This window comes from Natrix helvetica (assembly GCF_964273705.1).
Source record: "Natrix helvetica genome assembly, chromosome: 1".
NCBI classification, from domain to species: Eukaryota; Metazoa; Chordata; class Lepidosauria; order Squamata; family Natricidae; genus Natrix; species Natrix helvetica.
In genome coordinates, this window is record NC_138548.1 from 202,302,101 (window position 1) to 202,315,801 (window position 13,701).

A 13,701-nucleotide genomic window follows, 5' to 3' on the forward strand; every position below is an offset into this window, starting at 1 on the left:
GGATCGTTGTGCCTGCTCTTTCTCCACAGGGAGCAAAGGTAGAGAAAAGCTGGCACGTGGCCGCCTTTACCACAAAAGCCTGGGCTCCAACAGAGGTTTACGTGTAAATGTGTCTTTCAAAGCAAATTTCTGCAAGTTCCCAAAATACATTTGGGAAAAAAAAAACCAAGCTGAATTAGTCATCCTAATTGAAACAAAAGGAATGCTTTTAAGGTCGCTGAGTTTTGTTTTGAAGGCAAAATGACTTAAAGTAGAAATATTTCTGAAATGAGCAAAATGTAAACCCACTAAAACTATTCAGTACTAAAGGGATTCTAAACAAGAGGTTGAAGTTACTCAAACAAAAACATGCTTTCCGATACCAAAATTCAGAAGAAGAAGAAGAAGAAGAAGAAGACAGCTTTGCATTTGAGAGTTAATGGCCCCAATGGCTTTCTGGACTACCGGCTGAATTACAACACTGAATATAGTGGAGATGGGGGAAAAAACCCAAACTCCTATATACACAAAGCCATTGTCCCCTCTCCCCTCTGCAGGCATGATGGTCACCTCTTACCTGTCCTACTCTTGCTGTTGGTCAAGATTTCCTGCAGGCGCTCCTGAAGTTTATCTGCTCGCTTCCTTTCTAGATGAAGCTGTCTTTTGAGGTCCTTCAACTGTTCGGGGGAAGAGAGAGATGTGGAGGATATCAAGGTTGGATTCACTGATGCTTAGTCCCACCACTGGCTGACCCATCCCCAATTTAGCCCTCTTTGCACAAGCTAAGCAAAGAAGCCTGCTATCCAGCACATGCATAATATAGGAAGTCCTCAGTTAGCTAACGTAATTGGGGCCAGGAACTCATTCGCCAACCGACACGGTCATAAAGCATAAAATCATGTGGCCAGGCCAACTTACAATAGTAGTTCTGGCAGTGCCCGTTGCAGTTATTAAGTGAATTATGCATGTCCATTAAGCGCAATATCACATGACTGACTTGTGACTTACTGCTGGCTTCCCCACTGAACTTTCTTTGTTGGAAGCTAGAAGTGAAGATCACAAATAGCAATCATGTGACTGCAAGACACCACAACTGTCATAATCGTGCATCGCTTGCCAAGTGCACTGCCACATGCCCATGATTGTGGAGGCACTACAACTTTGAGGAACAGCCATAAGACCCCTCATTCCGTGCCACTGTAACTCTGAACGATCACTGAATGAGTGGCCATTAAGCTCTACCTGTACTTCTCTTTCATTAGTATTGGACTACAATCACCTGTTCTACACAAAAAGGCAAGGCTTGTGAAGGTGTCATTTGACTTTCTGTAGGTACTACATTCATATTGGCGGACATGAGGAAATCTTGGAATCACAACACTGCAATTAAGGTCAGAAAATACAACAAAAGGCAGTTTTGAAGAGTTTGGGATTAGGCATTGGCTAGACATCTGCATGATTTAGCAATTGGTGGCATGCACTGGATAGAAGGAAGAGTTTTCCAGTAATGTCAGGACCATGAGGATATCATCCATCAGGAGAACCATCTCCAGCTTCTGGAATCATCTTTATTCAGGCAACTCATATTATTCTTTCTGGTTACTTAAACCAGCAACAGTGAGAAGAAGCCAGACCAGTATGGAGTATGAGAAGTGGGCATGACTCCATTACAATTTAACGTGCTTAAGGTGAAGGGATTTCATCAGTTTGTTTTATTACCCTAGTAACAATAAAAATCTTTCCAGAAAACCAAATAGTTCCTGTTTGCCAGGTTCAGAGGGCCTGATGTTTCCAACCTTCTCTTTTAACTGTGGTGGTAGACTGGAATTTATCAGGCTTGTCTTAAAGCCTGCCAGCAATTCTCAACCTCACATTTTCTTCAGATGTCACAAAGAGGATGGAACAAAAATGTCCTGTCCTGATAAAATAATCTCATCGGTTAATTAGAAAGAGGCAAAGGCCCGCAAGCTGAGTGTCACAATAGCTCAACCAGCAAGACCAAGTATGATGTCCACATTCCTATACCCCCTTCCCAATTTCCATAAAGAATCTCTCCAACTTACTGCTGCACTTCCTTTCTTCTCCAGGATCCGTTGCCCATCTACTGTGTCCTTCACTTCCTGCCAGAGAGACATGGACTTCATAAGTCAAAATGGTACATCTCATCTTTACAATGGCCCCTCTTTGTAAAGCAGGACCACTGAGCTGCAAGTGATGGGATCTCTTTATCACTTTCATATAACAGGGCTGGGATAGTAGCAAAGTTTCCGCTACTCTGAAAATGTCATACTACGAAAGGGGGAAAAATGTGCCAAAGCTGCTTCCCCTAGCTTTATCTCCAATCCCAGTCATATTCTAGGAATTCCTTTTTCCCTTCCCTTAGCTGTTCTTATATTTTACAATTAGCCCATCTACCACAAAAAAGGGTATAATCACAAACTGTAGAAAGGCACAGAGGTGACTTTCGAGAAGTGTGTGGCAACTTAATAAAGCAGGAGCTTAGCCTGGGAAAACATGAGAAAAAAGACTAATTTCTATATGATGTTACTTCTTTTGGCAAGGACTCAAAAATAAATAACTGCACAACTTCTCTCAATTATTATGATACCCTTTGCCATTATTAGTTTGGAATTTGTTATAATAGTATTTTATTTGGATTTATTTTAGTATCTCTGTTCTTATTTTTAGATTTTACTATACAGGTATTCCTCAGCTTATGACCACAGTGGATCCCAAATTTCTGTTGGTAAGTGAGACATTGGTTAAGTGAGTTTTGCCCCATTTTACGACTTTTCTTGCCACAGTTGTTAAGTGGATCACTGCAGGTGTTAAGTTAGTAACACGGTTGTTAAGTGAACCTGGCTTCTCCCTTGACTTTGTTTGTCAGAAGGTCACAAAAGGGGATCACATGACCCCAGGACACTGTAATCGTCATAAATATGAACCACTTGCCGAGCATCTGAATTTTGATCACATAACCATGAGGACGCTGCAATGGTCGTCAGTGTGAAAAATGATCAGTCATTTTTTTCAGTGCCATTGTAACTTTGGTCATTAAATGAAGTGTTGTAAGTTGAGGACTACATGTACTTCTTGTTCTTCTATTATAGACATATATAGAAGAATGTGTTATTTCTACTGTATTATTAATATAATTATTTAATGTACTATTTCTCATCCAAACTAGACTGTGTTGTTTCTCTATGTCATATAATATATGCGGGTATATGCATAATTTTGTATTTATCTATTTCGTCATGTTTATGTCATGTATATTGGAGGTGGTGACCCTTTGAGAGCTGTATGCAACAAAATTTCATTTTAATGAATGCCGATTAGTGTACATTCAAAGTGACAAAACTAACCTATTGTTGTTGTTGTTGTTTATATTCAGCTTTAGGTCTGTAATAACTTTGATTGGTGGAGAAAGAAACTAAAGATTGCCCCAATTTCATTTTCCTTGGCATAAAACAGAAGGAAAGAGAAATGTGATTGGGCTTTCAAGATTTTATTTTAGCCCATAATAATAAAGAGAGCTCTAGTGTTTCTTGTGGTGTCTGTTTCCTAACCTGGCCTACCTTGAAGGGCTGACAATAATCCTGTTGTCAAAACTGGGATAAGAGAATTCCTGAATAGTTTTTCCTGATTATAGACACGGCTGCAATAGTGAATTCCCGCAGTAGGCGGAGGGTTGGTTTAGATGATCTCCAAGATTCTTTCCAATCCTTGCATTCTATGATTCAATCATTCTCCTGAATATGATGAGCAGTTCTACACTCGGAGGTAGCGGCCATCAGTTTCCTTCTCGCCAAACCAGGAGCGGCATTGTTTGGAAGCCTGTGTTCTTATCTCTCCAGGAACTACTGCAAAAACCTTAATTTGAACACATGAATTGGAGAGGGACAGCAGCACCATATGTCTATCCATGCCAGTGTACTGCAACCGCACTGGAGGAGGAGACATAATTCAGCAGGTGGGCAAGTCCTGGCAGGAAGAGAGGGAACAGATGGTCGAAGGAAGTGCTTCCTGCCAAGCACCGGTTCCTGCAGGAAGCTGGCAGGCTCTGGGCATACACACCTGCTTCAGCCGGTTGACTGTGTCCATGTGCTCATTCCTGGCTTTTTCAATCTCTCTCAGTTTTTCCTTAGTTGCCTCCACCTCTTGGTCTTTCAGCTGCAGAGGAAACAACCCAGTTGGAGCAGGAGAGATACGATAAGATAGATAAAAGGCATAGGAAGAGCGGAATGTGACTGTTCTCCTCCTACCCTTCGCCGCCTCTTTTTCGCCCCCAGGGTTCCGCCCCCAGCCATTAATCTCTACCATCTCGCCTCCGCTGTTAGGACCTTAGCTCTTCGTGCTGGCCAATGGGACCCAGCATCTTTAGTCCCAGGCCCTTCCACATGGGCTTTTGGGAGAAACACTGTTCACCCTGGGCTTTTGGGCTCAGTGACAGTTCACCCTCAGCCAATCAGAGGAAGGGAAGGAAGAAAGAGAGAGAGAGGGAGGGAGAAAGTGTTCCGTGTGGAGTTTCCTTTCCGGGGGTTTGTTTCTCCATCCAGTTGCCTCGGGTCCGGAGCTAGAAAATCCTTTGCATCCCCCCCCTCCCCAAATACCCAAAGGCCACAGGAAAGTTAAAATCATGACTTTTTCTACTTGTCACAAATCCTCAGACTCCTTCTCTTACTTTTACGCCAAATCTCTTAATATTATAATTACTTTAGTCATATAATCTAACTACATTGTAAAACTCAGTCATATACCCTAACATAGACAGTGTTTATCTTTTGTCATTCCTGAGTGGCCTATTAACAGCACAAAATGTGTGAGGATTGCTCTGGTAGTTTGAGTTACCAATTCCTGGATGGAATGGGGACAGCATTTAAAAGGACCCATGAAGGATCCAGATCCCAATGCAGGAAGGATACCACTGACCACAGGCACATGCTTTCGCAGAGGCACATGTGCCACAAATGCCCAACCACCAAATGCTCAAAAGGAAAACACCTTTACAGCAGCACAACACATATACGTATCACAATAGAACAAATTCCTATAACATGTTTCTTCTTCATGTGATAATACTTATTACTTTTTATTTATTACCATTTCCTTCATTTTTCTCCCTTTTTCTCAAACGATAGAATTCTTTCTATCATGATGAATGAGGGGTGCATATTTAGCAGTGACATTTTGGAGGACCATGATGTTTGCAGGCTTATTATGAGGGGTGGCAGGCATGGAGGATGCAACGACTGCCATGCCAAAAGGCCAGCAACTTGTCTTGCAAACAAACAAACAAACAAAATATCAGTGGGGCACCTTGACTCATAAACATTTTAAAATGCACTCAGGTGTAAAGGAGGGAGGGAAGAACAGCTTCACAAAATAAAACAAGCAATCCAAAAAGAATCCTTCCTGCATTGGGGTCTGGATCCCATATTACTGCTCTTACATGGAAAATGTCAGTGGCTGAGAAAGGACATTTTCAGGGGAAAAGCACAAAATGCATGACTGAAATCTACTGTGTAGCTACTCTTCATCACTGCAGGAAAAAAAGCAGCTAACATGTGAAAGGAGCCCAAGTGGCAGCAATGAAGAATACTGGAAAAGTGTAAAGAAGGAGAAAGGCTGATTGACATATTGTTTGCTCATTCATTCATTCAATTTCTATAGCCACCCATCTGAATAATTATCCTTTCCAAGGGCTCTGCTCTGCTGCTCTGCACATTAGCTGCAAATACCCCATTCGGTTCCACAGCAAGAACTGTTAGAGCTGCTGATCATGGCATTTCAAGCTATATTTTCAGGCCAACAGCCTGCATTTATAATCTAAAGAAGTTTCAGGGATTCTTTAAGGATGGACGTTTAGTAAGTATGGTATGATTTTTATTAAAACAGTCCTGGTTATGTTCCTTTCCTATCTCCACCCCTTGCCACCATAAACATGGGGAGAAGTGCAGGGATCATATTGGGGAAACTCACAATAGCTAAACAGATTTCAATTCGTCAAGTAGCACCTCTCTTTCTGGAGCCAAAAGACCGATAATATGAGGCTTGTTCTGGGAGATAGGAGAATCAGCACCATGGTTTACACAAATGTAACATTCAAGTTTAAGGTAAGCTCCAAAGTCCCCTTTAAATTATAATAATACTTAACAATAACACTTAGACTTATATCTAAGGCAGTGGTGGGCAACCCGCGGCTCGGGAGCCACATGCGGCTCTTTACACCCTTTAATGCGGCTCTTCTGTGTGCCAGGTGCCCGCTCCCCTCCCTCCTCTCGGGCTTCGGAGGGAAGCTTCTGCAAAAGCCGGGCGAGTGACAACCAATTTTGGTCCTATGACTGCAGAATGCTGCAAAATACCATAAATGCAGGCCAGTTGTTGAGTGTTTCAAATGTGATTGGAACACTCAACAAGGTGACCACAGTGTGTGTGTGTGTGTGTGTGTGTGTGTGTGAGTGAGAAAGACAGACAGAGAGAGGAACAGAGAGAGGGAGTGAGGGAGGGAATCAGAGAGAGACTGACAGACAGACACACACACACACACAGACAGAGAGAGACAGAGAGGGGGAGGGAGGGAGAGACAGATAGACAGACAGAGACACACACACAGAGTGAGTGATTAAGTGAATGAGTGAGAGACAGACACACCCACATACACAGAGTGACAGAGAGAGAGGAAGGGAGGGGAGAGAGACAGAGGGAGAGACAGAGACAGACACACACACACACACAGAGTGAGGAGAGACAGACAGACACACACACACACAGAGTGACAGAGATGGGGGAGGGAGGGAGGGAGAGACAAAGAGCCAGAGAGAGAGAGAGAAAGAAAGAAAAGGAAAAAAAGAAAGAAAGTGGGAGAGAGAGATGAAATTAAAAACAACAACATACAAACCTGACTTACTCAAACTATCCAAGGAAATGCAAGGCCAATGTTCACATTAGTGGTTGTGACTTTGTCAGTCAATGTCAGGATGTAATTTTCTCTACATTGTAAGGCAAATTTTACGGAATTTAACGTTATCAATATCGTTCTAAAGTTTTTGTTTTATTAGTTGTGTTATTTGTATCCTCCCAACCTATGTGGATACTTGCATGCAGAATATTCTCAATAAAAACTTATTGAAACTAAAAACAGTGTACCATCCTATGTATTTTCGGTTTTAAAAATGTGGCTCTCAAAGTAAATTTCAATCGTGGTTTTGGCGAGATTTGGCTCAGTTGAAAAAAAAGGTTGCCCACCACTGATCTAAGGGATTTACAGCCATCTCTAAGCAGTTTATAAAGGTAAATTATAGATGATTCACTGCCTTTGCCAAAGGCTATGTGCTGGCTGGGAATCCTAGGGACAGTAGTACTAAACATGCCTGAGGAAGACTGATATTAACCTACCTACCCGTTCCCCTATAGAACATACAAATCAAACACCAATAAAAAGTAGATTAAAATTCCTCCTCAGTATTAGTTCAAAAGCACTTGAGCATTTATTACCAGTTGCCTCGGGAATACCACTTTTTAATTAAAGAGAAAGGCAAAGACAAGACTAGTTGGAAGAACTGCATATACATAGTTACCTTTGCTGTTTTATTGATTTGAAAAGCTTGAACAAGAGAAGACAGCAGGGAGTAGCAACTCGGAAGGCTTTTTTCCCTAGACGAAATTGCCTCTCCAAGGATGATCAGGGCATCTACCAGAGATTTCCCAGTACAGAAATCTTACTTTAAATATGGACATTTCCTCACCCTTCTGACATTTGCTCAGGCCTAGTCCCAGAGCAGTCCAACCTCAGCCAGGTTGGAATATAAGATACAATTAACAGATAAATGCCCACATCCTGCCTATTTATTTCAATGACAAAATGTTTGCACTTGTGTTCACTGGGAAAGTCTTGAGCAGTTTGCCACTTTCCAGCCTTCCTCTCAGTGACTGTTTAATCAAAGGAAAGACTGATATCAAGGACAAGGATAACGTTTCTCCCTACATCCATCCAGCCATGGAATTTCTCCCCCCGACAAAATCTATCTAAATTTGTGCTCTCAGACACCAAGCAAAAAACTTCTTATTTAAAACTCAAGCCATATGATGGAACTAGTTCCAATTTTTTAATATGCTCTTTTAATTTAGATTTTTCTGACTGCAGTTGTAAACTCAGTCAGGAATCCAATTTGATAAAAACTAGGGTAGAAAGATTTCAGGGGAAAAAATCACTCATTCACATTAATGAGAGAGTGGTTCTTGAGCATTTCAGAAAAGCTCCATGGCATAATTTTTAGAATTGGTATGTGTGGAGAACCTGTGGCCCCCCGGATTGTATGAATTGCAATTCCCAGAATCCCTCACATCGGTCTCACTGGCTGAGATTGCTGGGAAGTGAAGATCACCAACACTGAGGGCTGCAGATCCCCCAGCCATGTCCTACACTATCCATGTCCAGAGAGGACCAGAAATCCATTAGACCTAGCAGCCAATCAACTGTAGATCAAAGCAGGCTGCTCTTCACATCAGCCCCAGATCAACCGATTGGCTGCAATAAGTCACACCTAAAGGGCAGAAACAGACAAAACTCCTTAACTGGGAATTTGGCAGTGTTATGCCAGACAGCATGGAAGGAAACTTAACAGATTTAAGACAAGGAAATTTAACAGATTAACAGAGTTGAAAGGGACTTTGTAGGTCTTTTAGTCCAAGCCCCCGCCCAAGCAGGAGACCCTACACCATTTCTGACAGATGGCAGTCCAGTCTCTTCTTGAAAGCTTCCAGTGATGGAGCTCCCACGATATCTGAAGGCAAGCTGTTCCATTGGTTTATTGCTCTCACTGCCAGAAAATTTCTCCTTATTTCCAGGTTGAATGTCTCCTTGTTCAGTTTCCATCCATTATTTCTTGTCTGGCCTTCAGGTGCTTTGGAAAATAGCTCAACCCCCCTCCTCACTGCGGCAGCCCCTCAAATATTGGAACACTGCTATCATGTCTCCCGTGGTCCTTCTCTTCACTAGACTAGCCACGCCCAGTTCCTGCAACCATTCATCGTATGTTTTAGCCTCCAGTCCCCTAATCAACTTTGGTTGCTCTTCTCTGCATTCTTTCTAGAGTCTCAACATCTTTTTTTATAGTGTAGCGACCAAAACTAGATGCAGTACTCTAGGTATGGTCTTAAAGGAAATAAATATCTGTCATTTCTCATACCTGGAGAGAAACAGGCAATTCTCAGCCCCCAATACCTGTAAATCAGCTGCATGCTGCTCTTTACAGATTCTCAGGGCTTCCATGTGTTCCTGCTGGTGCTTCTCTATCGACTCCTGGGGAGGAGGAAGAAAATCAGAGGCTCAATAAAAAGCTAGAAAGGGAACCTGACAGGCCTATTCCAGAGAATGCCACTTCTAATTTATGTCCCACTACTGAGATGTAAAGTTGAATCAATAGACACACAAAAACTAGATTTCTACAACTGGAAAGGAATTGCTACTCCTTTTCTCTTCCAAATCAGTACCTCTGCCTCTTTAAGCCGCCGCTCGAACCAGCCCTTGGTGCCATCCATGGATTGGATCTGGAGCCGTAACTCTTCCACAGTTTGTTGCATGGATTCCAGTTCTTGACTACGAGCCTAATGAAGAAGAGGAAGGAAAAGACTGCAGACAATCCCCAAAGCAGAGGAAATTAAAGACACCTAGAATGTCCTTTGTCTCCAGGCCGAGAGGGGGTGGGGGGTGGGGGGGCGACGCGACATAACAAAGTTTCACTCTTTTAGTGTGAGAGCCAAAGCTCCCTTGAGGGTTCTTCCTAGCAAAATCTTAGCAGTGATTTCATTTCTTGGCCCCAATGTAAATGTGCATGTTAACAATCATAACCTAGGCAGCAGCTTATCTAGAATTCATAACTGATCAATTTTAGGCAACCTTTGCTGCTTGCTCCTTCTCATAAAGTTAGGGAGTTCTTCCTCCCGTAGAGGATGTGTCTTGAAATGCTCAACGTTCCTGAGGAAGACAGACCAAATTTCTGACCCTTAAACCTTGAATGTGGCCCTGGTACCTTCTCCTCCTTGAGCTGGCCACGCAGCTCGTCCTCCTGCCGTTTCTTGTGCTCATGCAGCTCCCGCAGCTCCCGCTCGTAGCGTGCCCTCACAGCCAGCATCTCTTTCTCGTGCTGCAGGCGGAGGTTACCGAGCTCTTCCTTGTGGCGTCCCTTTTCTTGCTGGGTCTCAATGGCCATCTCATCCAGCATGGCCTTGCGTTTCTCCGCTGTCTGTGGAAAGCAGAAGGCACAGCTCAGCCCTATATCCCACTTCCAATACTTCGACAACCAGGAAGTTTGCCTATTTAAAAAGTTTGCATTTTGAGACCAAAATCCTGGGCTCCTTTAAAAAGACTAAGCACTAATTTCTGGTCTTCAGAGTTGCACTGAGAAATTTAAAAAGTCTATGGGCTCTTTCTGGAGAAAGTCAGGAAATCAGGTAAAAATGGAACAGCTTTCTTAGCCAGCAGAATGCCATTTTAACAGGGACATGGTAGCTCAGTGGGTAAGATGCTGAGCTTGTCGCTCAGAAAGGTCGGCAGCTCGGCGCTTCGAATCCCTAGCGCCATGTAATGGAGTGAGCTCCCGTTACTTGTCCCAGCCTCTGCCAACCTAGCAGTTCGAAAGCACATAAAAACGCAAGTAGAAAAATAGGGACCACCTTTGGTGTGAAGGTAATAGTGTTCTGTGAGCCTTCAGCATTTAGTCCGGGCAGCCACATGACCATGGAGAATGTCTTTGGACAGTGCTTCGGCTTTGAAACGGAGATGAGCACTGCCCCCTAGAGTCGTGAACGACTAGCATATGTGTGCGAGGGAAACTTTTACCTTTACCGTTTTAACATCTTGCAATGTTCCCTTAGCTACTATTCTTCCTCCAATGTCCTTATCCCATTCCCCCTTGTCCTTTCCTCTATTCTATTTTGCACCAAATTTCATAAACTTCATACTGAATCATAGTTCATTCAGAATAGAAACTCATCAACTCTTTCTTGACATCCTGATTTAAGGGATTTTTTGCCAAACGGTAGTGTGCTTTGAAGACAAAATGGGATCAGTTTAGAAACCTCGATGCAGAAAGGGAGAAAGAAGCAGGCCATGGGATGGCAATTCTCCTGCTCCTATACGAGCATCATGCCATGATTGAAGTTGTCTGAATGAGCCACAATGTATAACTCCACTCTAGCTTACCTTCCGTACTTCGTCAAGCTCTTGTAATAATCTCTCCTTTTCCTGCCTGAGTTCTTGAAGTTGCTCCATAAGACGAGTATTGCCCCGGAGTGACTCCTACAATAAAAGGTGAAGATAATGAAAAATGCTATCTTCTAAGACATCCCTTCTGTTTTATCGGCACCAGGGTTTTGTCAGAGGCGGTACACTGCCTTTGACAGAAGACAATGACACCAATAAACAAAGAAGATCCCCCGCAAAACAGCCCTGGCCTGGTTCCATATTACTGGACTATCAAAAGGATGATAGTAGCCAGCTACATAAAACACTTTGAGCATCCCACTTCAATTCTACACCTAGGCTAAGCCCTTGAAAGTAAGAGTGAAAACTTTTTCAGCTTGGGAATTTGTCGGGCGAATTACCTAGCCTCCTTTCACACTGACAAATTTAAAATAAGGTTCAGGATTAAAATACCAGTCATTTGAAATGAAACTATGTGGGATATTGGGAAGTATTTTGCTAACACACCAAAATGGGGGCCAGAATTCAGGTAGCAGTTGGAAGGCTAACAGGAGTAGGAGAAAGAGATCAGTGAAGGGATCAAACAATCAGAAGGCGAGTGTAAAAAATGAGATCCCAGGCAAAAGGGCATGAGAGGTAGCAAAACAGTCCTCTCACGCCATATATATTTAACTTCTTACTGCTTCTTTTTCTCTGTGCCATAAAGGTTCAGAATGGGGCATTTTGCATATTGTGCTCAAGGGTGATAGAAGGAAGGAAATACAGAATATGCAAATAGCTGGCTGGGCCATGTAAGCTGCAGCATGATGCTTGGGCCACAGTGCCTGTATGGGCCGAATGCCTTGGCCCACCTGCAATTGTGTGTTGAAGTCATCCCACTGGGCAGCCAATGCCTCCTTCTCATTCTGACGCTGCTGCAGCTCATCTCCCAATGCTGCCACCTGTTCTCGCATCAGATTCATTTCTTGAGTCTTAGATGTCTGGATCTACAGGCAAGAATGCCGCAGGACAAGAGAGGGAGGACAAAGTTTACAGACCTTTCAGAAAATCACATGGCGCTATGACCTACCCTCCAAAGAGCACCCCTGGCAACCCTATGGATTCTCCTTTTCCTTAAAAAAGAACTACAACCATAGATTTCCCCCTTCCTTCCTACCCAAGCACATTTCCACACACCACTGAGCTTTCATGCATTTTATTTAATTTCACAAGAATATTTTTAATTCACTGTACGTGTAAAAATGAAGGGTGCTTCTTTGATGTTACCCGTTGCAGGCAATCATCTGACTTCACACTTAATTGAAGTTTACAAACCAGCTTCAAATTCCACTGGCAATAGGAATTATTATGATTAATTATAATGGGTGCACAGATATTTCTTAACAACAGAACAATAAAATGAAATGAGAAACTGCATGGTTTTGCCACTGACTCCTAGTCTCCTAATCTTGGACAGGATTGTTATGTTTAAATATTTTTGAAGTGCAAATTTAGCGTGACTTTTTCACTTTTTTTCATATTTCTTTTACTTAGTCTACATTCCAGAATGAGGCACTATGGAATGTATATAAATTATGCTAATTTGCAGTTGAATAAGAATTCTTAGCACCAGCACATTTTTATCGGTTTTGCATAGGATTATCAAAATATTAAGAAATACCGAGTGATTTCTGACTAACCAGGTTTCATTTTAAAAAGGTAATTTATAGATTTTATAATTGTGTTATCATGTATAACTTGCCTTTAAAATCTAAAACTTAGCTAATCAGAAATTGCTCTTAGCTTTTGGCCTATCGAAAAGAAAAAGTTCTTAAAGAGGTTTGTAGTACTTTTAAGCAGGAAATATAGTGTAGTTCTTGCAATATCATAGATTCCAAGGATTTTATGCCCATTTTTCTTTAAAATGTCATTATTACCCAAAAGGTGCTTAAATACAGGTCACTTTCATTTGTGCAATAGCATCATACAATATTCTAACAACCTTTTCTCCACATTCTCTTAAACCAGCCTTGTCCAATCTACAGCTTTCCAGATGTGGCAGGAGTACAACTCCCATGATTTCCAACTAACATCTAGAGTTTCGGAAGGCTCAAAGTGCTGGAAGAAGTGTCAGGTCTAAGGTAATGTGCCAATAATGGCAGGTTTTCATACAGCAGATGTGATTGTTGGCACAATCTATCCATGTCTTAAGCTAGGAAAAAGGAATCTTGTCCTGTCATGAATGACAAATCTAGCATCTGTGATATTTTCATCTTACTTATCATCATAGCTCCTAATCCCCAAGGATAGACGCACACAACACAGAGAGAGAACAAGAGACAATTACAATGCAATCTCACTTACTTTCTCCTAAGGTGACACAGGCCACTTCACAGCAGGACAACACAACTCACTTTCCCCTCAAACACTTAGATGCTTCTTATTTTGAAAATTCCTTTTGTTTAAAGGCACAAAACAAGTAAAATTTGCAGGCTTCATATAGGCCTAACCTAGTTTGTTTGTTTGGTTGGTTGGTT

The 13,701-nt window shown here is 42.2% G+C and overlaps 1 protein-coding gene across 2 annotated transcripts in view; it reads right to left on the reverse strand.

Annotated features, from left to right (window-relative positions):
* GRIPAP1 (GRIP1 associated protein 1) overlaps positions 1-13,701 on the reverse strand; it is a 75,672-nt gene that overhangs the window by 33,590 nt on the left and 28,381 nt on the right. For both annotated transcript variants that reach the window (XM_081939245.1, XM_081939246.1), the window contains 8 exons: positions 12,037-12,171; positions 11,186-11,281; positions 10,014-10,226; positions 9,475-9,588; positions 9,206-9,283; positions 4,057-4,152; positions 2,043-2,099; positions 557-656 (listed from right to left, as the gene is read on the reverse strand). In XM_081939245.1, coding sequence (XP_081795371.1) covers positions 557-656; positions 2,043-2,099; positions 4,057-4,152; positions 9,206-9,283; positions 9,475-9,588; positions 10,014-10,226; positions 11,186-11,281; positions 12,037-12,171 — 889 coding nt within the window. The remainder of the gene's footprint in view (positions 1-556; positions 657-2,042; positions 2,100-4,056; positions 4,153-9,205; positions 9,284-9,474; positions 9,589-10,013; positions 10,227-11,185; positions 11,282-12,036; positions 12,172-13,701) is intronic.